The following is a 27,537-nucleotide window of genomic DNA, read 5'->3' as shown; positions in this document are numbered from 1 at the left end:
TCCCATGGTCTTTCCCAGGAGGGCTTCACTTACTCTCCAGGACGTGGCCGCTACCCTCTTTCTTGACACCAGTTTCCTAAGAACACTTTGTGCATCAGGGTTTGCATTATGCTTTTGGCATGTGCAGACAAACACAGTGTAAGTAGGAGGAAGAGCCTTAAACTGCTGTCTTCCGCAGACCTGTGGGCAGATGTGGAGAATATAAATATCATTCAAATGAGAGCTCAGGCCACTGAATCAATGTGTGAACCACTGGCGTTGCCAAGGTGATTTTGATGCAATTTATCATTAAACCTGACTCCAGATGTTGGTGTTTTCTCAACCTCGTGGCTAAGGCTGTAAGCTCGGGGGAATCTTAATGGAGTAGGGGATGTGGGCAAGGGCAGTGGCCAGAAAGGGGGTCTTAGTGGTCCTCTGTCCCATTACTGCCCCTGTAGCCAGAGACGGGAGCAGAGCCAGTCATGAGAAAGAACAGCTGCTGCCAAGTGAACCCCGAACTTGTGGCCTCTTTTGGGAGACTGGGGGTGGGGGTCAGGGTGAACCTCTCTTCCCTTCTGTGGCCCATCTCCTCCTGTTACCTGGACCCTGAGTGGAGGAGGCTACAAGCTGCTGTGAGTGATGGAAGCCCCTGGGATTCTTCCGGTCGAGCAAGGCCTGATCCTGCAGCAGGCCTGGAGGCAGGGGCCCTTCCTCAGCCCAGACCCAGGACTCTGGATATTTTATTCCACCTTTCTCCACCCCAGGCTCCAGCTCTGACACTCTCCATGGATTCTGTTGCCCACTTTGCTTTTTCTGAAGGCAACAACTTCTGGAAAGGATAATCTCTCAGCAGCATTGTTAGGTTGGTTAGTCAATGGGCTGAGTGCTAATACCTCTTGACGTGGAACATATGTGGAAGCTGAAAATGCTCGGTGAAGAGCGGGGTAGCAGAGTGCCTCACAGAGCTAACGGTTAGACATAAATTTAGAAGGGGATGTGTGCGTGCTCCACTCTCCTTGATCTCCTCTGAGGGGAGCATGGCTCTGTGCTTTCATTTCATTGTAGAATCATCTCTAAGCCAATGGGAGTGGCTACAAAAAACCAACTTCCACCTCCTCCCAGAAGCTGCAGGCACTTCCCACAGTCGGAATAGCAGCAAAGTCTTTGAACTAAAGTAGCATGGATCCAGATCTCGACCTACCACTTACTAGTTGTGCCAGTTTAGTCAAAGATACTTACACTTTGCATGTGCCAGAGGTATCATCTGTCGGACGGACGGGCACTTACCTCTTGAGGCTGTCGGGAGATTCAGCAAGTTATTATTTGTAAAGGGCTGGGAGAGCGCCGGCCACACACAGTGTTTATTACCTGTTAGGTCATGTGGCCCCAGGTTCACCTGACAGGATCCTCTCAAACCCTCCTCCCCACCAACCTCCATCTCTTTTCTGTTTATATGGCCTCTGAGTTTCCTTTGGGAGGTGGGTCTGGGAGCAGATGGCCCCGATAGATGGTTGGATCTGCTTCCGGGGAAATATTTATGAACAGAATATACCTCCCTTCCCCTTCACCGGATCCACCAGGCCGTCAAGCTGAGACCTAGTTGGGGATCAAAGTTTGGACCCTGAGTACCAGGCTGTCTCTTGTGCGAGGTGGACCAGAGCGTCCCATCTTGCATAAGGGAAGCTGTTGTCTCTGCTTCCTCGCTCTCCCCTGGTCCGCCTCATGTGAGAACCCAGGCTGAGGGGAGTACAGGGCCAAGCATACCAGCTCCCCAGTCAGCATTTAGTCAGTGGGCTCTGAAGGTTGAGACCCTGCTTTGCACAGGTGCAGGCCACTCAGGGAAGAGCCTGCCATCGTGCCCATGGAGGTTTAGTGAGCATTTCAGAGGGCATCCCATCCCACCCACCTGGTGCTGGGCACTCCCTAAGAGCCAGCGGGACTCCTGATGCCTCTTCACAGCCAAGAGGCAAGCAGTCTTCCAGACCCAGCCAGACCTCCATCAACCTGAAGCGTGCCCAGGTGGGTTCCCAAGCTGGCAAAAATAGCTCCCCAGGGACAGGGAATACCTTCCACCAAGGACAGGGGCAGAATACGGATTTTTCTCTCCATGTGGTGGGTGAGAGATGAACTTTGCACTCAGGTAGACTGGAGCTTCACTATCACCTTGGTTAAATCCACCACCGTTCTGACCCTCAATTTCTTCATCCCCCAAATGAGGACAATCGCAGTGCTACTGTGAGGGTGAAAGGAGACACTACATGAAAAGCGCTTTGGAAAACCTTTCACACAGGGCTGCTCACAAAGCTGCAGTCTCTCGAGACAATGCTACATTATTATTAATTCGCACAGCCGTTATACCACTGCTCCTCAAAGGGGGATGAATGGGGACAGAATCAATCCCTCCATTGAAAGAGGAAGAAGGCTTGTGTTCCGAACTTCTTACAGAATTGCTGAACCCTATTTCAAATAGTTAGTTACTGTCTCTTTGCTCCATCATAGAGTGGGGTTTTTTTATTTAGTGTTTTTAGGGTGTTTGTTGTTTTTTTTTTTAATTCCCCTGCAGCTCTTGTCCTCTTGTACCAGATAGCTGAGAGATCCTTTTATGGAAGCCAGACTGAGCTGAGTAGCTGCCAACCTTCCTCCCAGAGGAGACAGGACAGAAGGACAGGCTGTTGGATGCTGCCGGTGCTGGGAATCAGTGAGGCGGTCCTGGGCATCTAAATCTGGATAAGCAGCTTAGCTTTATCTCTCCCTGCACCTATGTGTCTTGCCTTAGGGAGCCAAGCATTCCTGGGGAGAATAAGTGACCCCGAGGCGCTGCCCTTTTGTGTTTCTTTCTGCTCCTGCTGCTCGCGCTATCTTTGCCTCATAATCGTGCCAGCCTGGGTTGTTTTGATGCCTTCCACCTTTGCGATAGGATCCCATGCTGAGAGGTCTAGGAGCAAAGGGGAACAAGAAAGCATCTGGATCAAAACAAGAAGCCTCGATAGTCCTGATGGGTGAGGAGCGTTGCCAGAGTGGCCTGCGATCTGGATGCCCTTTCAAGGTGGATCGGAACGCCACTCCACTCTCCCCGTGGCCACCCTCCCTATCTGGTGTCTAGCATTCCCCAGAACCCAGTTCTGCAGTTTGTCTTTGTGAATGTGCCCTCAGGTCTCAAATTTCAGTTCCTACTCAGACAAGGTCGGAGAAGGCAATGGCACCCCACTCCAGTACTCCTGTCTGGAAAATCCCATGGATGGAGGAGCCTGGTAGGCTGCAATCCATGGGGTCACTGAGGGTCGGACACGACTGAGAGACTTCACTTTCACTCTTCACTTTCATGCATTGGAGAAGGAAATGGCACCCCACTCCAGTGTTCTTGCCTGGAGAATCCCAGGGACGGCGGAGCCTGGTGGGCTGCCGTCTATGGGGTCACACAGAGTTGGACACGACTGAAGTGACTTAGCAGCAGCAGCACTCAGACAAGGTAGGGAGAATAAGCTTGAGTTGTTGTTGCTGTTATTGTTCAGCTGCTAAGTCATGTCCAGCTCTTTGAGACCCCATGGACTGCAGCACGCCCGACTCCTCTGTCCTCCACTATCTCCCAGAGTTTGCTCAAATTCATGTCCATTGAGTCCATGATGCTATGTAACCATCTCATCCTCTGCCTTCCTCTTTTTCTGCGTTCGGTCTTTCCCAGCATCAGGGTCTTTTCCAGTGAGTCGGCTCTTCACATCACGTGGCCAGAGTCTCAGAGCTTCAGCTTCGGCATCAGTCCCCTTGAGAGGGGCAAGCAGTAGGGAACGGTGAGGACGGTGGCCCATGGAGCACAGGTCTTATCTACAGAGGGCAGCTGCTCCGTGACTGCCTCCCATATACCCAGTGTGACTAGGACAGCTGTTTTGGGTTTTTTCCAGGAGAAAATAAAAATCTTTTATGGTCTGTGTGTGTGGCAGAGAGAGACAGACAGAAATATCCAGACTTTTTAAATTAAAGTATAGTTAGTTTACAGTGTTGTGTTTGTTTCTGTCGTCCAGCAGAGCGATTCAGTCACACATGTCTGTGCATATGTATGTGTGTATGTACATATGGTCTTTTTCATATTCTTTTCCATTATAAGTTGTTACAAAATATTGAATATAGTTCCCTGTGCTATGTGGTAGGACCTTGCTGTTTATCTGTTTTATATACAGTAGTTGGTATCTGCTATTCCCAAACTCTTAATTTATCAGTCTGCACCCCACTTTCTCTTTTTATAACCATGAGTTTGCTCTCTCTGCTGTGGGTCTGTTTCTGTCTTGTAAATAAGTTCATTTGTATATATTTTAGATTGCACATGTAAGTAATATCATGTTTTATCCTTCTCTGTCCGACTAACGTCACTTAGTATGATCACCGTTGGGTCCATCCATCTTGCTACAAATGGCATTGCTTCCTTCTTTTTATGACTGAGTAATATTTCCCTGTGTACATATATGTGTACTCCACATCTTCTTTATCCATTCATTTGCTGATGCACATTTAGGTTGCTTCCATGTGTTGGCTGTTGTAAAGAATGCCTCATGAACATTAAGGGGCATGCATCTTTTCAAGTTTTGTCTGGACATATGTCCAGGAGTGGGATTGCTGGATCATATGGTAGTTCTATTTTTAGATTTTTGAGGACCCTACATGCTGTTCCCCATAGTTGCTGCACCAATTTATGCTCCCAACCAACAGTGTAGGCAGGTGCCCTCTTCTCCACACTCTCTCCAGCATTTACTATTCATAGACTTTTTAATGATGGCCATTCTGACTGGTATGAGGTGACACCTCAGGGTAGCTTTGTCCCCACCTTCAGCACACTGGGGGGGCTGGATGAAAAGAGTTGCATGTGGCATGTTGCAGGATGCTACAGAGAGGGTCTGTCCTTAGGTCATGAGATAGCACCTCAGACCTGGTCTCTTTACCTCATTCAGTTTTTCCCTCAAAAGGCCCTGAATATCAAGCTTTGGAACAAATCATTTACCATTTAATTTTTCTTTTTAACAAGAAAACCAAAAAATAGTTGTGTGAAGCATCTATTCCTGACTCATAGGGGTTTAGCCCTATTGGGCTCTCTCTCTTTTCTCCCTGTTTCTCTGTTCCATAGCATCTTCCCTGGAATGCGCCCCCCCCCTCCCCCCGCCTCCTGCCACCGACAAATGGAGTGACTTTGAGTAAAATTTAATATACAAAGCATAGGATATTCTTGAGGGGAAATTGCTGCAAAGGGATAGACATATGGGCAGGGTAGATAAAGCACTCATAAAGAAGAAGGAAATCCTCCAGAGACCTCAGTCACCATAACTGCTTCCAGCATACTCCTTGGAAATGCATGACGTTGCACAACTCCCCTCTCTCTCCCCCAACTCTCAGCCTCAGTTTCCTCACCTTTAACATGTGAGGCTGGCTCTGCCCCTCTGCCCAGGTGACTGTGAGAATAACAGGATGTCAGGAAAGCACGCTGGAAAACGTGAAAAGTCTTCTAATAACGTGAGCTTTTTGTTCCACCTAGAGGCAGGAGGCCACCTGTGTGAACCCTTGGGACCCCTGCCCATCATTAGCCAGATTAAACAGGCAGTGCTTCCTCTTGTCACCAGCGCAGCTGCCTACCTCGCACAGGATGCTCAGGGGCCCCTGTGAGGACGGAGCTGCAGCCATGGAGAGGTGGCATGGATGGCTGAGCTCCCATGGCAGTCCCTCCATTACCAACTCCAGTCTTGTGGACCTTGGCACCAGGAACTCTAGAGGCAAGCCAGCCATGATGTATCTCTCGGGTCCTTCCCCGGGAGGGAAGCTCTGAGCCAGTGTTAAAAAGAGAAAATTTTACAATTCAAGATTTTTGCTGGTTAGTTTAGTAGCCCCTCACTTTCATTCAAGAGCAAGTGAGAAATAGAAATAGTTTCACATGAGTTTGAAGGGCACAGCTCATCAGTCTAGGATCATAAAGGGTTTTTAGGACCCAAAGTGCTTGCCTTGGCAGCCACATCCTGGAAACACTCCTGTAACCCTCAAGGCTTCACACTTGCTGGGCCAGCCTTTCGCCAGAAAGCTTTCTTTTCCTTTCGCCAGAAAGCTTTCTTTTACAGCTTTGTTTTTGGTGGGGGGCAGGGTTCTGAAGAATTAAAGCCACAGCCCTCGTGGATAGGAAGGCTGACCCTGGGGGATGGGTGTCACCTTCGATGAGTGTGATCCCCTGGAGTCAGAGCTGGAGCCAGGTGTATTTCCTAATAAATGCTTGGGCTAAGTACTAGGAATAAAGGCAAGAATAAAATATATATCATTTGTGTACTGTCTTGAGTAGGAGGCAAATATCTTCTGATCACAAGTTGAGAGAAGGGCTGTGAGGGGAGTAAACGGGGGTTATGACGGGCAGTCGTGGGGCTGCACTGGAAATCAGGTGGTCAGGGTAGGCCTGTCTGAGGGGGTGGCATCTGAGCTGAGATACAGAGGAGGAGAAGGAGTCTCCAGATGAAAGGGGTAGAGAGTATGTTCAGAAGGCCTGGACCAAAGCTCGTGGCGTATTTGCAGAATCGCGAGGGCTCCTTCCGTGTTTGTGTGTGAGACTGAGACTGCGTGTGTGTGTGCACTCATGCCTTCCTGTGGCTGAATTTTTTCTGGGAGGATGACCTACGGCTTTCAGCAGGTTCCCAATGGGATCAGTGATCCAGAAGAATTCTGAGGAATTTTCTGAATCAAAATTACCTCTTAGTCAGCTACAGCTTACAAGCAATTGTGCCAAAGATTTCTTTCTTTCTTTCTTTTTTTTGAGACCTGGAGGCTCTGCCTTCTACAGTAGAAAGTGGAACACACAGGGTGCGATTTCCAGTCTTCCTCCAAGGCCGTGGGTACAGGGGAAGGCTCAAGGGGCTGATGTGCCACACGGCGTCCATGCTGCGTGGCTGCCAGTGCCCGGGTGTGGTAGGAGATCGCATGGCCGGAGGCCCGCAGGTCCCCTCTTTCTCTGGTGGGGGGGCCTGGCCGTCAGGAGGGTTCTGGGAGGCCAGCAGCCCCGCCCCTGCTCCGCAGGCCTCACCGGGATGAGGCAGTCAGTGGCCTCTCTTCTGTCTGCAGCCTCCTCAATGCCAACAAGATCAACTGCCTGCGGGTGAACACGTTCCAGGACCTGCAGAGCCTCAGCCTGCTCTCCCTGTATGACAACAAGCTGCAGACCATCAGCAAGGGGCTCTTTGCCCCTCTGCAGGCCATCCAGACACTGTGAGTATGTCAGGAGTGCCAGCACAGGCCCAGGCCGCCGCCGGCGGTCCCAGAGAGCACTCACAACCCAGGCAGAGCGGGCACGTCCCAGAGGAGCCCCGGAGCCTGCAGCCCGAGCAGAGCACCAGTCACAGTGCTAGAGGGCCTGTCCTGAGCACTCACGCCATGCTCACTGCCCCACAGGATGGTTTCCCTGTATCCAAACCACTAAGCCTCACAGCAACCCTAGGAGGTAGGTGCTACTATGATGCCCCATTTTTGTTAGGAAACCAAGGCACAGAGAGGTGAGGTAACTTATTCAAGGTTGCACAGCTACTAAGCAGCAGGATTTGAATCCAGCCCAAGTGGCTGGTTCACCTGCTGTCTTAACCACTCTGGGTGCTATATTCTCTCTGAGCAGGCTCTGTCTCTGCTGAAAACTCATTCCTGCCCACTAATACCTGTCCCTGTCCACACCACAAAGCCAAGTCTCTGGGACAGGCACCTTGTACCAGAATGCAGGGGTATTTCACCTCCCTCTTTTGAGAGGAGTTCCTCACTTCCAAGCATGGCATACGTGCGTGCTAGGTTGCTTTAGTCATGTCTGACTGTTTGCGACCCTATGGACCACAGCCCACCAGACTCCTCCACCCACGGAATTCTCCAGGCAAGAATATCAGATGTTCATAAACAGTTCCATTAGACAGATGACACCTGAGGACAGATCTCAGCCTGTGTTTCCGATGGCTACACCCCTCAGCTTAGACCTTCGCCCCAGCGCCAGGCCTGACCGCGATCCTGGGGGTTTCTGGAGGCCTTTTGAGTCATCTAGCGCTCACTGCCCCTGGAGCCAGAGACAGGAGCCACAGAAAGTAAGGACAGCTGTCGCACACTGAAGCCCAACTGCGTGCTGAGCACTGTGCGGCGCTGTGGAGGGTTTTCTCAGTGAGCCCACGGGGCTGACGCCCCCATGATGCTGAGGATAATAACAGCAAAACCTGCTACTGTAAATGGAACAGCCGCCCTGTGCCCGATGCCACACCAGCTGCTTTATGCACCGGGTGTTCCTGAGCTTGGAAAACAAAATTCAGTCTGCTCTCCGCATAAACCCTAAGCCCGCAGCTTACTATGCCCATCAGCAGTGTCATGGGTGAGGTTCGAGACCTGGGTCCTGCCCCAGGTGGGGAGGGTTTGGAAGGCTGATGCCCCAGACTGGGTGCCAGCTGCACCTTGACTGGCTTTTGCCAACAGCAGGCCTCAGGCCCCCATCCAGGTCTTGTCTGGAGGTCTTGTCTTAGCAGCCCCGGCACCCCCCGAGGCCTCCTGGGGCACTGAGGGCGGGAGCCTGGAGCTGTACTGTCAGCGCCTGTGCCAGGGGGGCGGTGGCGGAACCGAGCCCCGAGGGCCCCCCTAATGAACTCCTGTCCCTCTCGCAGCCACTTGGCCCAAAACCCGTTCGTGTGCGACTGCCACTTGAGGTGGCTGGCTGACTACCTGCAGGACAACCCCATTGAGACCAGCGGGGCCCGCTGCAGCAGCCCACGCCGGCTGGCCAACAAGCGCATCAGCCAGATCAAGAGCAAGAAGTTCCGCTGCTCAGGTAATCAGGTTACGGGGCTGGGCCCCACCTTCCGACTCAGTACAGCAGCCCCGGAGAGGCCGATAATCCAATCTGGAGGACATCGCATGCTGTAATGGCTCCTGGGGAGCATCTCTGCAAATTAAATTGGGGAAATTCAGTTAGCCCTGCAGAAAACCAATTAGCTTATGGATTTAAAATAAAACACACACACACAATACAAGCACTGGGGGGGAGGAGGGGCACGGTTTTGGAGAGACAGAACCCAGGCAGCCACAGATCTCCAGAGCCAGGTGGAAGCGAGGCCATGAGGCAGCTTGGACACATGTGCTCTTAGAGGATATGATTGATTTCCTTAGCTTTTAGTTTCCTAACCATGCTCCCCAAGTGGCAGATAGAGAAATTAAATCTACCCCAGGCCAGGCTGTGGGAAACATGCAGTCCTGGGGGCTTCCTCTTGCCCTCGAAAGCCACCTTCGGAACAGCCCTTAACCCAGAGTGTAGGTTTCACAGACATGTCTGCTCTCCCCTCCACCCTAGACGGGTGCTTACTGATCCTGGAGAGAACCACAGAGAGTGTTGCTCAGGAAGAAAGCACAGCCTTGCTCTCTAGTTTTCAAGCTCTCTCTAGAAACCTTCGTCCCTGCTGTACCTGGAAATGAAGCAGGGGGTGAGTGGCAGGCGAGTTCTCAGTTCATCTTGGAGACAGAACTTGTTCTCCTTGACCCACGAGCTGGATGAACAGGCAGTTAGAAATGGCTGTCATTTCTGCTGTTTGCTACTGAAGAAAAAAAAAAATCACCAAGCTGCTCTGTGCTCCCAGTGGTGAGATGTTGATAGTATGACGTGGTGAGGAGGGTTGAAGCCAACCCTGGCCATCTGTGTGTCATCAGGAACCGGTCTTCTTCCCCTACCTGAGCGCCGTGTGTAGGTGGGTTTTCCTGGGGAGAAAGCCGGCATGGATCCTAGTCGCCAGGAGGAGAGCAGCAGGCCAGCCTCCGCCTCTTCTTGTTGTTCTTATCCTCTAAGTCAGAGTCTTCAGTCTGTGTCTCCAGAATGATAAACTTGGGCTGTCTTATTTTTTTCAGCAGAAGCCAATACCTCGAGAGGGCTTGGAGGGACCCCAAGGACTCTGTGGCAGTCTGAGACACTGATCTCAGTTTGTCTTCCCCAGAATAAGTGTTGATTACAGAGCAGTCTCTCACCCCTGAGGAGCACTGTGCTCAGGGCTCCTCGTTGGGCTTGCTTCTTCCAGGAGTCAGGTGAGATTGTTCTCAGAGGGACAGGGGTCTTGAAGCAGGATTTTATTTCCCTGTCCAGGGATTGAACCTACCTGCCAGTCCGCCAGGGGCTAGCATCCAGAAGCCAAGTTCCCTGATTCTTACCCCAGTTTGAAAGCAAAACTGTTTCAAGGAGGTAAAAACTGCAAAACAGGTACAAAGTTTATTATTAGAGACAGCACAACATATGGGAGAACACACAGAGAAACAGTTTATTTATTTAAGTTGGAAGCAAGACAGAAATACATACCCGGAAAGGAGTGCAGGTGTCCTGAGTGAGGAGCTAAGTAAAGAAAGGATTTAAATCACTTATATCAGACAGTCTTTCCAGGTCTTTGTTTACCTTTGGCTCATTATCTTGTTTCTTTCTCCACACCGGACTCATTCTTGGACCAAGATGTGTGTGCAAATTTTTGCCTAGATGAATCCCTCCACAGAGGTCTATGGATGGGTATCCACACTAATTATGGGGTGGTGCCCCCTCCATTTTTGACCCCAAAGGAACCTTCCTGTGCATGTGCAGACAGGGGAGTCCTCCTTGACCTCAGGACTGGGCACTTGATCTCTTTTCTTTAGCAGAGCTCAGCTTCTGCCACTAGCTTTGTCCTTGGTGTGTCTAGGTGAGAATAAAGCTTCGATTTTACTCTGCTTGACAAACATCAGGTGTCCAGCCCAGGGGCCCATCCGTCTCCTCCCTCAAAAGCAGCAAGAGCGGTCCCCTTGCTGCAGCAGCAGGCGCTGAGTGCTCAGAGGTGAAGGGGCAGGCCATGATCACAGCAAGTGAACGGTAGGGGCAGGCTTAAACCCAGGGCTGGCTCGCCCCGCCACACCATGGAGCACGTGGCAGGGCAGGGCCTTTGGGAAGGAGGCCCCACTGCTGCGGTGACTACCTCCCCCAGCCTGTGGCCCCAGCCCCAGGCCCTGAACTCCTTCCTTAGGTCCCTCCTTGGGGCCCTCAGCAAGTTGAGGGGAGTGTGCTCTCTGTCTCTGCGCCCTGAGGCACATCCATCTTTTCCCCAGGCCCCTTCCTCATGACTTACGCCCCTCATCCCTCCCACCCACTCTGTTCCTACCCATGTCTGGCCAGGACTGAGCTAATTAGCTCTGACAAGCAGTTGTGCCCAAGAAGAGGGGTGATAAGATGCCAAGGAGGCAGGGTGCGGTCTACCCACCCCAATCCCTCAGTCTCACGGGGGTCCGATCCTGATCTCAACATCCTGATTGATGCCAAAACCCTGGGGCATAGAGCAGGGTGGAACCAGCCCAGGGGTCAGCCATTGGCTCAGAATGACTGTAGGCTGGGACTGGGGATGAGGTACAGACAGAACTAATTAGGAGAAAGAGCAATCAGCCGGCAGACCTAGAAACAATAGAGCTTAGTTCTAACTCTAGCTCTGCCGCCAGCTACCTGCGTTCACACTGGACACAGGGGTCCCCAACTTCCAGGTCACAGACCTGTACCTCCTGTCAGACCAGCAGCAGCATTAGATTAGAAATAAAGTGCACAATACATGTGATGCCCTGGAATCATCCACCCTGTCCCAGTCAGTGGGAAAACTGTCTTCCACGAAACCAGTCCCCGGTGCCAAAAAGATTGGGGACTGCTGTGAGGAACCCTGGTTTCTTTTCCTATGTGGGGTAGGAATGATCGGGAATTTTAAAAAGGAAAAATTAGGGAGGGCTTCCCTGGTGGCTCAGGGGTAAGAATCTACCTGCTGATGCAGAAGACATGGGTTCTATCCCTGATCCAGGAAGATCCCATGTGTCTCGGAGAAACTGAGCCTGGGAGCCATGACTCCTGAGCCTGCGCTCTAAAGCCCAGGAGCCACAACTACTGAAAAAAAGATTTTTAATTAAAAAAAAGAAATAGGAGAAAGGGACAGGGTTTTTTGACTCACCTTGTCTAAAATATTTTTGTTCATCAATACTAAGCAGAAAGATGATTCCTATAAAGATAGAGAAAGAGCAGTGGTAATCCTGACAGCTACAGACAAGAGAGGCTGAGAAAGCTAGGTCCTGGTGAACTCCGAAGGCCTTGGCTTTGAGAGACACTGGGACCCAGACATGCTCAGCCTTGAGGGACGCAGCAGCCGTGGCTCTGAAGCTCTGTTGCCTGGAAGCTCAAGAAGAAAGAAGGGAGGGGCAGGTGATATGTACTGAATTTGACAGATAAGAAGTCTGCATTTTACTTTCCCCTAAAAGCACCCCCATTGCAAAAACAGCTGATGTAATTAGGAGCCAATTTGAGGGCTGCTATTGCAATGCATGAAGCCCCTCCTTAGGCTGGGCCGTCTGGCTTCCCAGCTGCCCTGTGTCTGCCTCCATCAGCCACATCCGATGCCCGAGGCAGCAAGATCGGGTTAGAGGTGAGTGCTGCCTGCTGCGGTAATCTGACCATCAGATTAAGTCTTCAGAAGGCACCGTCTGGCTGCCTGAGACCCCACGCCCATCCTCAGGGGAGCATTTGGAGGTTGGAAAATGCTGTCTGTCTTCTGACCTGCCTCCTCCACTTTGTGTGTGGAGATTCAGTGGGCAAGAAACTCCTGGTGAAAAGTACAGAGTGGCATCCTCTGTGTCCTTGTCTGTGCAGAAATGGCACAGAGCAGGACACTTCTCCGGGCACCACAGAGCTTTGGAGCCCCTGGGGGCCATTCAGGCCATGCTAGAGAGCTGAAGCCAGCAGCGGAAAGTCTTATCTGAGATTACAGAGTAGGACTCTCAGGATAGCGCAGCGGTAGAGAATCTGCCTGCCAGTGTAGAGATGCGGGTTCGATCCCTGGGTCAGGAAGATCCCCTGGAGGAGGAAATGGCAACCCATCCCAGTATTCTTGCCTTAGAAATCCCTTGGACAGAGGAACCTGGCGGGCTATAGTGCATCAGGTCTCAAAGAGTCAGACACGACTGAGCAACTAAACAAATAACAGCATTCTCAGGACAAGATCTGTAACCTAGGCGTTCTAATGTTGAGAAGATTCTTGATTACTTTTCTCCTGGGTCCCTCCATTTCCTTCTGTTGAGGGAAACCAAAGAGAATCAAACCAAACCAATCTGAGGGCTGCTGTTGCAAAGCATAGAGGCCCTCCTTAGGCTGGGTGTCTGGCTTCCCAGCTGTGTCTGGGAGGAGAAGCAGAAGGAGATTTTAAGGCTTGGGGGCAGGGGCGTGAACGGATGGGTTTTCCCTTCTCGGGCACTGAGGGCCTGATCAAACTTGAGTATGAAATCCTCAGACCAGAGTGTTTGCAGAGCTCTGCCTGACTGGCGGAGGGGAGAGGGAGGGACAAAAGCAGAGCTGAGTCTAAATGACAGTGGCCAACTCCAGCCAGTCAGAGAGGGCTTAGCAAGAGGCGGAACCAGGTGCGGAGCTGTAGAGTGACTTGGACTAACCAGTCAGTCAATGCAGATAACCTCTACGCTGTCAAGATATTGCCGCCATCTTTCCTACAATCATACTGTGGAGGAACAGTGACCCTGTCCCTCCTGTCAGAGGGCAGGACACAGAGGGTCCCAGTCACCTAGCCCTGACTCTGGTCTCTTCAGGATGCACGCTTCTCCTCCCTGTGGCTTGGGCGGGAGTTCATGAACACCACCCCCAATCCAGTGCAGACAAGGGTATAAAGGCTGAGCACCCTCATCTGGGCCATGGCAAACAAAAGGATTGGTTGTTGGTCTCTCCAACCCACTTCCTGATTCACAGTCAAGGAGGAAATCAGGAAGGACCCTTGAGTCTGGTACCTCGCACTTCCTTTCCTTCTCTCCGTCTGAGAGAGGCACCCCGCCATAATGGTTGGACTGTGGGTTTCTCAGCCCCAGACCCAAGGCCCCGGATTGGCCCTGACTCCCCCTGCTGGGAACACACACCGTGTCTCCGTGCCACACCCGAGTGATCTGGGATGAAGGTCCGTACGCCAGAGAGCTTCTGGGGCCTTGAAGGATACTGAGGAGACGGCAGAGGGACTTGTACTAAAGAAGAGCATTGCAGCTCTGCCGGACCACTGGGAAGCATGGCCTGTGTCTTTACTGAAGGTGCCAGGGGAACAGGTTACAGAGGCACCCGGCCAAGGGGCGGCCCGCGGCAGCAGAGAACAGAGAAGATGATTGAGTGGGGTGCAGAGTCTCAGTTCAGGCCTGTGACGTGATCACAGATGTGTGCGGTCTTAGTTCCCTTGGGAAGGATGTGTCCTGCCCGGAAACTCCGGAGTTAGTGTCCAGTGGCCTCCCGTCGGTTCTCCTCCCTTCCTCCTGTCTCCCCTGTGGGCGGGGCGAGAGGGCAGCAGCTCCCGGTCTCTGGACGAGTTCCTGTGGAATCCCGCCCCCGGTACTAATCACCCTCGGTGGGGGCCTGCTCTGCCTTCCGCTGCTCCACGCTGCTTCCTCTGAGCGCTCCTGTCCTCTCTCTGACGCTGCTTCCTGACCTTGACTCTGACCAGTCGCCGCGGGGCTTTCCTTTGTGCTTGATCTAACCATGTGGTGGAACGATGGAAACGGAACATGGTTCTGTCAAGCACCGCGGAAAGCACCGCGCTCTCCTGCAGCATGGCCCGCCACGCCGGACACCTCTTCTCTGCTCTGGAGCACCGCACCCGCCTCCGCCAGACCCACCTCTCCCGGGCCAGCCTCACCATGGGCGGGGGTCCAGGGGCGGGGAGCAGTCGCGAAGGACTCAGAGAGGGACACAGAGTGCCCCTCCCCCTCCAGCTAGCAGATCCGGGCTGAAAGGGGGGCTGCAGAAGCCCACCGGGGCGGGGCGAGCCCAGATCTGCCTCCATGTCTCTGTCACAGGGGAGTCGCTCTTCCCCAAGTCTAGTCCGAGTGCCAGCCAAGGGGAAGGTCTTTAAGTCTAGTCGGAGTGCCAGCCAAGGGGAAGAAGGTCTTTAGGTCTGAGACCACTGCTTTTCTTCTTCCATTTGAAGGGAAAATGTATACCCAAGGCATATGCCATTTGCTTCATCGAAAAGCCCCAGACCAAGGTCATCTTCTCAACTGGTTTAACCCGAATGTCATACTGGTGGTGACCCACCCCTCACCCACCATCTTTACCAGGAGCATTAGGAATTAATGTGAGCATGAGAATGATGAAACATCCGTGAGTCTGAGACACTGGGTGTAGCCTGAGGCTTCTCCTGGAACTGACCCCGCTCCTCATGAGGACTTTGACCCTGGTCCCCTCACAACCTAAGGTCCAGGCTGTTTTCCTTGAGCTGTCAAGCACAGTTAACATGAGACCAAAGTGCTGGGCTGCTCAGTGGTTCTAGTTGACTACCATGTAGACCCTCCTGCCTCTGATAATAAAGAGAGGGGTCTTGGGGCCTCCCATCCTGTTTATTTCTTGATAAACCCTAGACCCAGCATAACCAGAAGATGGTGGTGTTGGTTCATACCCTGCAGTCTGTATCCTGGCCCACATGCAAGACGGCTCTGGCTTGAGCCAGGAGCTGAGCTCTGGGCTCCTGTGGCAATGTGCAGCTCTTACTGTCTTCTCTCTCTCTCAAGTTACCCCCCAGATCCAGGGCCCAGCATTGCTGAGCCATGGAGAATCCTGTTTAAATCTGGATTCCTTTACTATGGGTTGAGTGCTTACTCTAGACCCAGTGCTGAGCTATTTTACATCATCACCTTGTTCAGTCTTCACAACAGCCCTATAAATCCCATTTTGCAGATAAGTATCCCCTAGAGAAAGGAATGGCTACCCACTCCAGTATTCTTGCCTGGAGAATCTCATGGACAGAGGAGCCTGGCAGGCTACAGGGGTCACATGAGTTGGATACGACTGAGTGACTAACTTTTTTTTTTTTATATTGAGGCACAGAGAGGTCAACTCACTTGCCCAGGGTCATCAGACTTCCCAGCTATGGACAAGGCCCTTTGCCTTGAATTACAAAATCAAAAAGACATTGACTTGACTTGATAGGATATTGAAAAAATCTTTTAACACCCCCTTTCAAGCTTCCTTCTGTTAACCGCAAAAGGCTTGAGCAAGAAAGAGAGCAAACACCCCTGTTTACACGGCTCCTCCCCTCCAGCATGAATACCATACCAAGACCCATTTGGAACAGAACAAGTCCTCGGGCCCAGAGAAACTCCCTTTCCCTCTGAACAGAGGGGGCATGCCGAGTTTTCCTGGCCCTCAGCTGACTATGACCAGGAAGTACCCAGCTGCAGGCTGTGGCCATTTCCCTCTGCTGCCAGGCAGATGGCTGACTCATGTCTGACTCTGAGGGGCAGAGCTCACTAGGACAGCTGTCTGCCCAACCAGTCTCCAAGTTCCTGGTGAACAGTTGGTGTTTCCTGGTGACCAGGCAACTGATATCTGGTCCCCCAGCCTCTGCCCATGTGTGGATAACTGTATGCCTAGCAATGTTCTCTTGATTCCATTCATTACCTCTGACCTCTGCTTGTCCTTTCAAGCCGAAGAGCCCCAGCAAGCCTCCTGCTCCCCCTAGTTCCTCTTTCTGCTCCTTTCCTTCTTTCATCCCACCCACCTTAGGGAGCTAGAAGAGGATAGTTCTGTGCGTTGGCCTTTCCTTGGTCCTCTGATAATGGTGCATCCATGACTTCTGTTCAACAAACTCATTGCCCAGAGGATGGTGCGGAATGCAGACTGTTCGTGACAGCAGCCACCCTGGGCCCAGTGCCAGCCTCAGAGCCGAGTCCGTCCAAAGAGTGGGAGCTCTGGCTCCTCACCTGCCCCAGAACCAAACCATGCCAGCGTGGCACACATTCTCTCCTGGGAAGTGGCGGCAGGGCAGGGGTTCATAATAAAGTCACATTGCTGTGCATTCCACTCCCCTGGTCTCTTAGAGTTTCTCTGTGCTCATGTTCCAAGTGTCGTCGTTCTGAACTGCCTGCCAAGGGGGAGGAGGGCTCCGGGGGCAGAAGCTGGTGAAATGCCAGTTGATGTCAGTTCCCCCAAGAGCCCGTTTCAGCCAGGGTCTAGTTTTATGGCCCTTCTTCAAATCCTCTGAGATCTCTCCTCTCTGAACTCTCCCAAAGAGAAGAAATGACAGCCTATTTAAGTTACTCCTCTCCTACTAAGTATTTCTGTCAGTGACGAATATGCATGGAGATTGAAATTGACTTTTAAAGCTCTAGAAAAGTTAAAAATACTTTTGGGTAGTTATGAACATTAGGCATAACAAATGGCTCTGAGAAACCCTGGGTAATTTGGGTAATGAAATATGAAGTGATGGAGGTGGCATTTCAGGCTGGCCCTGGCTGGGGCACGCACCCTTTCGGTCTCGGGCGTACACCGTTATTAACATTTCTGGCTCCCGCTCATAGAAAATATCACACTCCGACCCCCTCGTTATTATAAACCAGGGCAATAACAAAAACAGCAGGGGAAAAAATGTTGGGAAGAACATATTAGTCTATCGAATCTAATTGCAAAATCATTTCATTAAAATGGGTCGGCGGCTCCATTGCAGAGGTCGGCCAGTTGTAGTCTAAGTATACTACAGAGAGCGATTCCCGCTAACCACACATGCTCTCACCTTGATTAAAACGAAAACGCATTTAATCAGTGGCTGTCCCTGGCCGCGGCCCAGCCGTGCACATCTTCAGGCTCATTGTGTTGGCGAGCAAACTGTCCTCCCTCCTGTCTTTCTGGCTTTGATCATACAGGGCTCCTCCATTTGCAAGGATCCCACTGTAGACACCCTCTCAAGGAAAAATACACAAAAAGCTTCTTTACGACTGTGGGGAACCCCTGTCAGGGAATAAGAGAGCGCTGTCATTCGGCAGGGTCTGCACGATGCGATTTACCCAAGACTCAGCACACTGATGTGTCTGGGAGAAAATGGCCCAGGTCAGAGTTATTCAGTGGGATGGCTGCTGGCAAGCCAAGGGCAAGAGATTTGCATAATACATTGGACCAGGAAGCCATCCAAATAACCGGGGATACCTGCATGAATTTTGCTTATACAAGCCTGGGATGAAATGGGGTGAAGGAGGTGGATGGGGAAGGAGCGGAGAGGGAAAGGAAATAGGTCCAAGCCTTGACCTTCTGTTTTAGGTAGATGATGTCCCTTCAGAATCAGAGACCACCCCCCTCCCCAGTCTCTCCCTAATCAGGCATTACCATGGGCAGAAAATTTGAGGAGTGAAAAATAAAGCAGTCAGTGGAGACATTTCCTTCCTCCTGTCTCCCCAAAGCCCGCTGGCAGAAAATGCCATTCAGTTCACCTCCACTTGACCGTATTACCATTCGCAGGACTGAGGTTAAGGTTTTGTCCAAAAGCAGATCTGCAGTAAGCATGGTATTAGTCACACAGACCCTGGCGGCAGTCTGCCTGGGTTTGTTTCTCTGCCACGTCCTGAATGACCTGCAGCCCTCGGTGTCCTCATCTGTAACATGGAGTCGTAATAGTCCCAGAGCGTGGGACGGATTTAATGGAGTCATCTGTTTGAAGTGCCCAGAATAGTGCCCGGCTCACGATTCATGCTCCATACGTGTCAGCTATTATCACTCGCTATGCTGATTGGGCTTCCCTGGTGGCTCAGAGGTTAAAGCGTCTGCCTCCAATGCAGGAGACCCAGGGTTCGATCCCTGGGTCGGGAAGATCCCCTGGAGAAGGAAATGGTAACCCACTCCAGTATTCTTTCCTGGAGAATCCCGTGGACAGGGGAGCCTGGCGGGCTACAGTCCACGGGGTCGCAGAGAGTCGGACACGACTGAGCGACTTCACTTCACATGCTGCTGGTAATGGCCTCCGACATGTCACATGCTCCACCACGTCCTAGGGGAAAAAAGAAACAGAATCACAAACATCTGTAGAACTCTGGACCCTTTTGACCCTTTCCCAGAAGCTCTCCACCATCTTGATCTTCCTTGAATCTTCATGACAACCCCTGTGAGATAGGGGCAACTATATAATTCCCATTTTACAGGCAGAGAGATTGAGGTTTAAGTAGCGAAGTCTGGGCAAACCTGTGCCCTCTACTGCCCAAATCTCTGTACTGCAGGTGCCCCATTCTACTACTAATATACGTAAGTTGGCGAAGGCCCACCTCAGCTAGCCAAATAAGTGACATTCACATTCCCTGAAGCACTGTGGACAGTTTATGTGCCAACACCCCATTTATGCACTGGACAAATGTGAGCCAAGCTCTTGTGCCTGTCATTGTGCTGATGATATGTTGAAGGTGAAAATAAGAGACTCAACCCCAATCAGCTGGCTCATGTCTGATAGGAGAATCAGAACTTCCCTTTTATCTCAGGCAAGATTTGTGGTCTTACAGAGGTTCGCCCAGGTGCCAGGGGATCATTTCTGATCATTAAAGCAGCTCCTAAGGGCATGTCTCAAGACAGTGCATCACTGGCCCTGTTACCATCGCTGTGCAACCTCAAGAAAAACTCAATTCCAAACCTTAATCTTAGCTCCAACTACTTTTAGCTTATTGTAAGTGGCTTTTGACTGTAGTTAAACAGAGCTTCCTTTCAAAGGCAGCAGGTACATTTAACCCTCACAAGAGTTGTGCTTGATTTCACAATGTTTTAAGTATGAATTCATTACCAGTATTTTTTTTTTAAAGAATTGTCAGGCAACCCTGAGCCAAATTCCCAAGCATTAGGGCAGCAGGCATCAATTCCCCAGTACCCCGACTCTCATGATTACTTCCCAATAATAAAATCGCGTGTCAGTGGTATTGATTGCCGTGTGCTGGGCCCCTTTATCGTTCAGTCCCTGCTTTGTCCCTGAAGACAGCTGAGTCTGTTACCTGCTTCCCTGACCTCATTCCCACCCTTGGTATAGCTTTCATCAAAACCCCTTCAAAATGTCTTCAGAATGTATTTAGAGGGTCCATAGATGGTGGGCATCACGGACTAAGACACCCCTAAATTGTACACCAAATTCCCGATGCGGAAAAAGGTCTGTGTGACCCACGGAAGCTTAAGAACTCGTAGAGCTTGTGCTGTTAGACCTTAAAGTGTTGAATCACAAAGACCAAAGGGAAGCAAGCAGCCTGGAGGCTGAGGGGCGGGAGGCACGGCCGGGCGCCCATAACCTGAGGGCAGTGCTGCCTCTGGCTCTGGACAACCCACCCCCATCCATGTCCCCCGTCCCCACAGCCCTGCCCCAGCCCGGGCTGGTGATGCTGACGCCCCTCTTTGGCCCCCCAGGCTCGGAGGATTACCGCAGCAGGTTCAGCAGCGAGTGCTTCATGGACCTCGTGTGCCCAGACAGGTGCCGCTGTGAGGGCACCATCGTGGACTGCTCCAACCAGAAGCTGGCCCGCATCCCCAGCCACCTCCCCGAATACGTCACCGACCTGTGAGTGCTACGGGGGCAGGACCCCCGCACGTCCCCACACCCATCTCCCTGAGCCAGCCAGGGCAGGGGTGGGCTTCTAGAGGCGACCCCCTCAGCTCAGTCACCCGGGTGCTCCTTGCTGTCTGCTACTTTCCAGCTGAGTGCAGACCCTCACGCCTCCACTGGGGACTGTTTACTTGCAAATAAAGACCGTTCATTCATTCTACAAAGATTCTCTGAACGCTCGCTGGGAGCCAGGCACTTCCAGGCCCACCCGTTTCTGCATGAATAAGGCAGATCACCCTTCCTGGCCCTTAGGACACTTACAACATAACCAGAAAGACGGATACAACCTGAAGTGAGAAAACAGCAAGAACCATCAGGTGTATCTGAGCCTCGGGCTATCTCTGCTAATAAAGAGGCGTTTACCCAGAAGTGAGAGAGCTCAAAATTCCAGCGTGGGATGACGAGGGTGCAGCGGTGGGGGCTGACACACCTGGGCCTGACTCCTGCCTTTTCCAGTTCTCCTGAGATTGCACAAGTTGCTTCTTAGGTCTGAGCGCCAGATCCTGAGCTGTAAAATGGAGGTGATGATACCTCCCTCCCACAGGGGTGAGAAAGATGAGGTGAGAGGAGGCGAGCACAGGCTTCATCTTGAATGTGCGCGTGGAGTAAGCCCTGTGTAAATGGTTGTTGTTGTTATTATGCTCTTTGACTTTACAAATCACAGTAGGGCCTTTCTTTGTCTCCTGCTCTCCCTGGGTTTGTATGAACATTGAGGGTGGAGTCCCTGAGCTGCCCTCAGCAGAGGGATGTGGTCTGGAAAGCGCTGAGTGGCTTGCAGAGTTGGAAGAATCTGGGGAGCCCTCCCAGGAAGTTTAAGTGGCCATTGATATCCCTACAAAATGGAGGCAAATCTCTGGCCCTTGATTGTTCAAGTGCTAAGTGTTCAGCAAGTTGCACAGGCCCTATCACAGGGGCTCCTCCACACAGAGGAGCCTGGCCTCCCTTCCCGCCCTTTGCACACCCCTCCTCTCACTGCTGGGCGCCCCGTGCTGAGGAGTCCATACAGACGGTTTCTGCAGTGCTATGGACCTGGGCTGAGTGAGGTCCGGGCATCAGCTCAGCTGAAGGCCTGGGAGGACAGGGGGCCGGTGGGGGAGGTGTCCCTTCCACAGCTCACTCACCCCCTCATTCGCTTGCTTTCCACACAGGCGACTAAACGACAATGAGATATCTGTTCTTGAGGCCACTGGCATCTTCAAGAAGTTGCCCAACCTGCGGAAAATGTAAGTCAGCCTCAGGACCTTGGTAGACTGGAGCAGAGCATCGGGGCAGCGGTGCCTTCATCTCCCTCTGCTCTGGCCCATCTCAGTTTCCCCTGTCACACCCAGGAAGCAGGACACTGAGACAGGGCCACACAGAGCCAGAGCATGCGTTCTCCACAAGCCCTGAGCCTCAGCCCCTCTGCCCTCTGCTCATCTCTGCCCCCTACTCCACACTCATCCTCTACGCCCAAGGGCTGGTGGGAGGCACTCTACTGAGCACCAGCAGTGAGATAAGGGGACCTAGGCTGCATGTGTTAGTCGCTGTCATGTCGGACTTTTTGCAACCCCATGGGCTGTAGTAATTTTTATGAGATGACAGTTGGAAGGTCTGCTTTTAGATAGACTCTAAAGGCCTCCATGTGGGTGTGACCCATTGGAGCAGAAACACCAGCTGCCTCACCTCCTCCATCTGTAATCACACTGGTACACAGATGGACGCACTCCCCCCGCCTTCCCTTCCCCAGGTGCCCCAGTAGACGTGCCGGCATGGATAGGGACCCCTTCACCATCTAATTCCCTTCTCCTTGACCCCGCTCCCCACCTGCACCACATCCTCCACATCTCCCAGCCCGAGTTTGGGTCTGCCTCTGGAAGAAAAGAAATACGGTCATAGCCTCATTATTCACAGACCCTGTATTTGCTAACATTTATTTGTAATCTCAAAATCCATACTCAGGTGTTTTCATGGTCTTCCTAAACACAGAGCAGCAAAAAATTTGAGTCACCTACATGCATGCCCTCAGCTGAAACAGAACAAGGCCACGCTCTGAGTTCTTGTTTCAGCTCCCAGACTGTAAACAAGTGTCCAATCCACAATGTATTTCGTGCCACATTTTTTTGCATATTTGTGCTTTTGTAGGTGATTTGACTGTTTAAAATGGACCTAAAGCATAGTCCAGAAGGGCTGTGTGCTTTACGGACAAAATACTTGTTACATAAGCTTTGTTCAGGCGAGACTTATAGTACTATTGGTTGTGAGTACAGTGTAAACAAATCAACAATATATATCCAACAAGATGTCTTTAAACAGAAACACGCATCAAGCAAGGTTATGTATTGATTGACTAACAAAAATATCATGACCAGGGGCTCACAGGGACCTAACCCTCAATTTCCCCTAGAAGCGATGGTTTAGCATTCACTAATTCATGTTGCCTAGTGACTTTGTAGAACTGAAGCACAATGAATAATGAGAACTAATTGTAACCCTTATTTTACGTTGCTCTCCACCCATCACATCAGTCCCCTTCAGGAAGAAGGAAAGAGCCTTTTCCTGCCCTGCGCAGCATCTGAGTCCCATCAGAGCCAGTCAGGCTCTGTCCCTCCCTCCCTGCCTGCAGTTGCACCACGTGGCTTCAGGACCGCCCTCTGAATGGGAGCAGTGGCGAGCACAGGAGCTGAAGGGGCAGAGGAGGGAGGGCTCACGCGGGTCCTGGGGAGGACCGTGGCTGTCCGGGTGGTCAGGCCCGCCTCTAGCTTCAGGAACGCAGCACAGACATCACCCATCGCTTGCCAGGACATGTCCTTTCAAATTCAACCCCAAACTTCCTGCTCGTCTTGTGGCTAAGACTGCGTGCTCCCAATACTGGGGACCCAGGTTCGATCCCTGCTCGCAGAGCTAGATCCCACATACTGCGACAAAGAGTTTACGTACCACAAGACACGGCACAGCCTCAGTGTCCAAGCAGCAAAAGGGAGGGGTGGGGACTGTGGCTTCATGTGAGCCGAGCTCTCATCAGAGGAGACAGGTGGCACACAGCTCATCCTGGCATTTCCCATGCTGGGAGGAGGGTTGGGGCTGCCAAATATTCCCTTCCTGAGAACAGCCAGAAATCCAGGTGTAGGGGAAGAGCAGGCAGACCTGCATTTGTTCTGAGTTCAACTGCCCCTCCCCTGCTATGTCACTCCAGGAATACCCTTAGCCTTTCTGTACTTTAATGTATTTATTTGCATAATAGAAATAAATCCAGTTTCCTTGTAAGTTATGATGAGGATCAGAAGTGTAAGGCTGCTATGTATAAAATAGTTAACTAATGAGAACCTGCTGTATAGCACTAAGAACTCTTCTCAGTATTCTGTGGTGACCTAAATGCAAAAAAAGAGGGGATATATATATACGTTGAGCTGATTCACTTTGCTGTACAGCAGAAATGAACATAACGTTGTAAAGCAACTATACTCCAATAAAAACTAATTTTTAAAAAAGAAGTGTAAAAGATAAGGGGAAAGACATGTCCTCTGTCCATGGGACTGTGGTGAGAAGGTGCTGGGAGACAGAAAGAGGACATCTGGGTTGAGTGACCTGGAGCAGATGGTTAAAACAGGCGTTGCCAACTCGAGTACTTAAGACCCCCTGTGAAAAGGCGGTGGGTGCAAGGCAACAATGATAATAATGGCCGATCGCGGTTACCAATCGCTGTACTCTGTGCCAAACTGTACTGATATTCATGCGTTTACCCCTCATGGGAGAAACACAACAGCTTTGAGATTGCTTCATTTCCCAAACGAGGAAGCTGAAACACAGAAAGAAACTTGTCCAAGTTTACAAATCAAGCCGGGAGCCAAGAGTGGTGACAGTGCAGGTCAGCTGGGATTGCGAGCACTGTCTCAAGGCAGGAAATGCCCGTGTGCGCATGCGTGTGGGCCTAACTCCATGTACGCGAGCACTGTCTCAAGGCAGGAAACACCCGTGTGTGCATGCGTGTGGGCCTAACTCCATGTACGCGAGCACTGTCTCAAGGCAGTAAATGCCCGTGTGCGCATGCGTGTGGGCCTAAATCCATGCACGCGAGCACTGTCTCAAGGCAGTAAATGCCCGTGTGTGCATGCGTGTGGGCCTAAATCCATGCACGCGAGCACTGTCTCAAGGCAGTAAACGCCCGTGTGCATGCGTGTGGGCCTAAATCCATGTACGCGTAAGTGCCAGCCAACCAAGCGAATGTCCCAGTTGGGCAGATCTGGCCCCAAAGACTGCCAGCTGCAACCGCTTATTTCATATAACTTGATGGTGACCCTTATTTTACTTTATTTATTTATTGCACTCACAACCAATAGCATAGAAGTCTTGCTGAACAAAGCTTATGTGACGGGTATTTCCTTTCCTTTTCTTTGGATCTTAGTTGTGGCGCATGGGGCCTTTTAGTTGAGGCCTGTAGGATCTTCTGGAGAAGATGATGTACCCCACTCCAGTACTCCTGCCTGGAAAATCCCGTGGACAGAGGAGCCTGGTGGGCTGCATCCATGGGGTCGTGAAGAGTTGGACACGACTGAGCAACTTCACTTTCACTTTTCACTTTCATGCATTGGAGAAGGAAATGGCAACCCACTCCAGTGTTCTTGCCTGGAGAATCCCAGGGACGGTGGAGCCTGGTGGGCTGCCTGCCATCTGTGGGGTCACATAGAGTCGGACACGACTGAAGCAACTTAGTAGTAGTAGTAATAGTAGGATTTTTAGTTGAGGCCTGAGAACTCCTAGTTGAAGCATATAGGATCTAGTTCCCTGATGAGGAATCAAACCCAGGCCCCTTGCATTAAGAGTGTGGAGTCTTAGCCACTGGATCACCAGGCAAGTCCTGATGGCAACTCTTTTTAAGTAAACAGACCTCATTTGCTGGGACCCATCACCACCCCTACACCCCAATGAGGCGATGGGTCAGCTGGAATTCTGCCCAATCAGAGTGGCTGCAGCCAGCTGTGTCTGTGACTGAGTCTGCTTGGCTTCCCCAAGGTCTGTGGGACCAGTGCCCTCAGGTTACGGTCTGGACGGGAGCATCCTGACAGGGCACGAGGGCAAAGGAGCATCGACACAGAGCCAGGACTTTGGACTCTGCTGTGCCTTTCCAAACTATTCTGAACCTCCGTGTCCTTTCCTATCTTGTGGGGAAAATGAGATTTCATAAGGATCACTTGTGCTAAGGGATGCAAAGAAAAGCTGTGAGCTGTTCCCCACAAGGGTTATCAGGACTGTGGAAACTCAAAGAAGCTTTTCAAGTGACCTCCCCTTCCGAGCAGGGTCACGGCTTCTCTCAGGTGAATTTCAGGTCAGTTCTTACACTGAAGGGACATCTCAAGCAGAGACTGAAACCAGCACCCCTCTAGCCAAAATCAGTTCCCCATGGGTGGACTTGGTGGTGCTGATTGTGTTTTTAATAAGAAGTAATTGCTAGGCTTCCCAGGTGGTGCTGGTGGTAAAGATCATGCCTGACAGCGCAGGAGATGCTAGAGACATGGGTTCAATCCCTGGATTGGGAAGATCCCCTGGAGGAGGACGTGGCTACCCACTCCAGTATTCTTGCCTGGAGAATCACATGGACAGAGGAGCTTGGCAGGCTACTGTCCATAGGGTCGCAAAGAGTTGGACACAACTGAAGTGACTTAGCATATATGCACACCCTCTTTTAAAAATCAGGAGTTTCCACAGAAAAATAAATGTGGATTTCTAGCATCCTTTGGGAAACCAGAAGATCTGGCAAAACAGCCCATGTTCCCAAATGGCTCCAGTTGAGCTGAGTTGAGGAGCGGCTGCCCCCTTAGCTGGGGCACATGCTTTCTTGATCATTGCTGTCCCCACAGGGCTTGTTTCTAACTTTACATCACTTGCCTGGACCCTGGGACATTTGAGCTTGTAACCCCAGCTTGAAGTAGAATTTCCACATCAGGAGAAGGGAGACATCCTTAAGGAGGTGGACAGGACCTCACCAACCCAGCACAGTGCCAATGTACTGCTTAATCATGACCTGGCATACTCAGCTTCCAGAAAAGTCCATGTAGCACTCTCCCTACTGCTTTTCCACGGAGGACTGGCCTTTACAACAGGGTTGCAGATGCTTTCTGGAAAAGGGAATGGCAACCCACTCCAGTATTCTTGCCTGGAGAATTCCATAGACAGAGGAGACTGATGGGCTACAGTTCAAAGAGTCAGACACGGCTGAGCGACTAACATACTCCATGTTACCATGGTTTATGGGATGTCCCACAGACCTAAAGAGACAGGGTCCTAGAAGCCTGAGCTTTCCTTCCCAGATGCAGGCTTTCCAGAGTGAATCCCCCAGCCTGGAATGGCCTCAGTGTCTCTGGGGTTAAAAGTGCACCCAGCAGCTTGCAGAGGCAGTGCAGCCTAGCACTCGCTGTGTCCTGAACCCCCTGGCCTGGGGCAGGGATTTCTGGGGCTGGGTCCTTTCAGGTGTGAGACCCCCATCCTCAGTGCAGTCAAAGCCACAATGAAGCAGTCATCCTTCAGGTGGTCTGCAGAGATGAAATGGGGAGAGGCTTCCGCAGTGGCCCGAGTTTTGCATCTGGGGGTTTGCTGGGATCGGGGGCATCTTCAGGAAGATACTCCTCTGAGAATAAGATGATGATGTGTGTGTGTGTGTGTGTGTGTGTGTGTGTGTGTGTGTGAGACAGAATTGCTCAGTCATGTCTGACTCTTTACGACCCCATGGACTGTAACCCGCCAGGCTCCTCTGTCCATGGTATTTCCCAGGCAAGAATGTTGTAGTGGGTAGCCATTTCCTTCTCCAGGGGACCTTCCTGACCCAGGGATCGAATCTCAGTCTCCCACCTTTGGGGTAGACTCTTTACTGTCTGGGCCACCAGGGAAGACGGAGCTCTTACAAAGCCCTGAGGCACTGGCTGACTGTGGCACTTGCCCTGCGTTGCTCTGTCTCTGTCCCTCAGCCCAAGCTGCCTGGATGGAGAGAGGGCAGCATCCAGGTCTTTTGGAAAATTCTATCCTCCTTTTTTGCCCTTATGTTTTCCTTTCTCCCAACCTGAGGAAATCCAATTCGTAAACCTTACAGTAGCGTGATATTAATTCTGCTCATTTAAAGAAACAAACGTCAGAAGCGGGAACCTCCCACTTGCTAGCTGCCCAAATTCATCTCCACTGCTCGCCCTGTCTGCTTCAGTTCCCCAAGAAACCT

The 27,537-nt window shown here is 51.5% G+C and overlaps 1 protein-coding gene and 2 non-coding genes across 6 annotated transcripts in view; all 3 read left to right on the top strand.

Moving 5' to 3' along the window:
* SLIT3 (slit guidance ligand 3) overlaps positions 1-27,537 on the top strand; it is a 758,707-nt gene that overhangs the window by 632,562 nt on the left and 98,608 nt on the right. For all 4 annotated transcript variants that reach the window (XM_059878791.1, XM_024981391.2, XM_059878790.1 and 1 more), the window contains 4 exons: positions 7,057-7,200; positions 8,616-8,779; positions 20,159-20,309; positions 21,503-21,577. In XM_059878791.1, coding sequence (XP_059734774.1) covers positions 7,057-7,200; positions 8,616-8,779; positions 20,159-20,309; positions 21,503-21,577 — 534 coding nt within the window. The remainder of the gene's footprint in view (positions 1-7,056; positions 7,201-8,615; positions 8,780-20,158; positions 20,310-21,502; positions 21,578-27,537) is intronic.
* MIR218-2 (microRNA mir-218-2) lies at positions 14,483-14,544 on the top strand. The gene has a single exon (NR_031355.1). It is a non-coding gene; the product is annotated as a microRNA mir-218-2 (primary transcript).
* TRNAW-CCA (transfer RNA tryptophan (anticodon CCA)) lies at positions 18,523-18,595 on the top strand. Its single transcript has one exon. It is a non-coding gene; the product is annotated as a tRNA-Trp (tRNA).

The sequence above is a fragment of the Bos taurus genome, chromosome 20 (genome assembly GCF_002263795.3).
Source record: "Bos taurus isolate L1 Dominette 01449 registration number 42190680 breed Hereford chromosome 20, ARS-UCD2.0, whole genome shotgun sequence".
NCBI lineage: Eukaryota > Metazoa > Chordata > Mammalia > Artiodactyla > Bovidae > Bos > Bos taurus.
The sequence above is the reverse complement of the archived record's forward strand: the minus strand, read 5'-3'. Positions and strand labels throughout refer to the sequence as shown.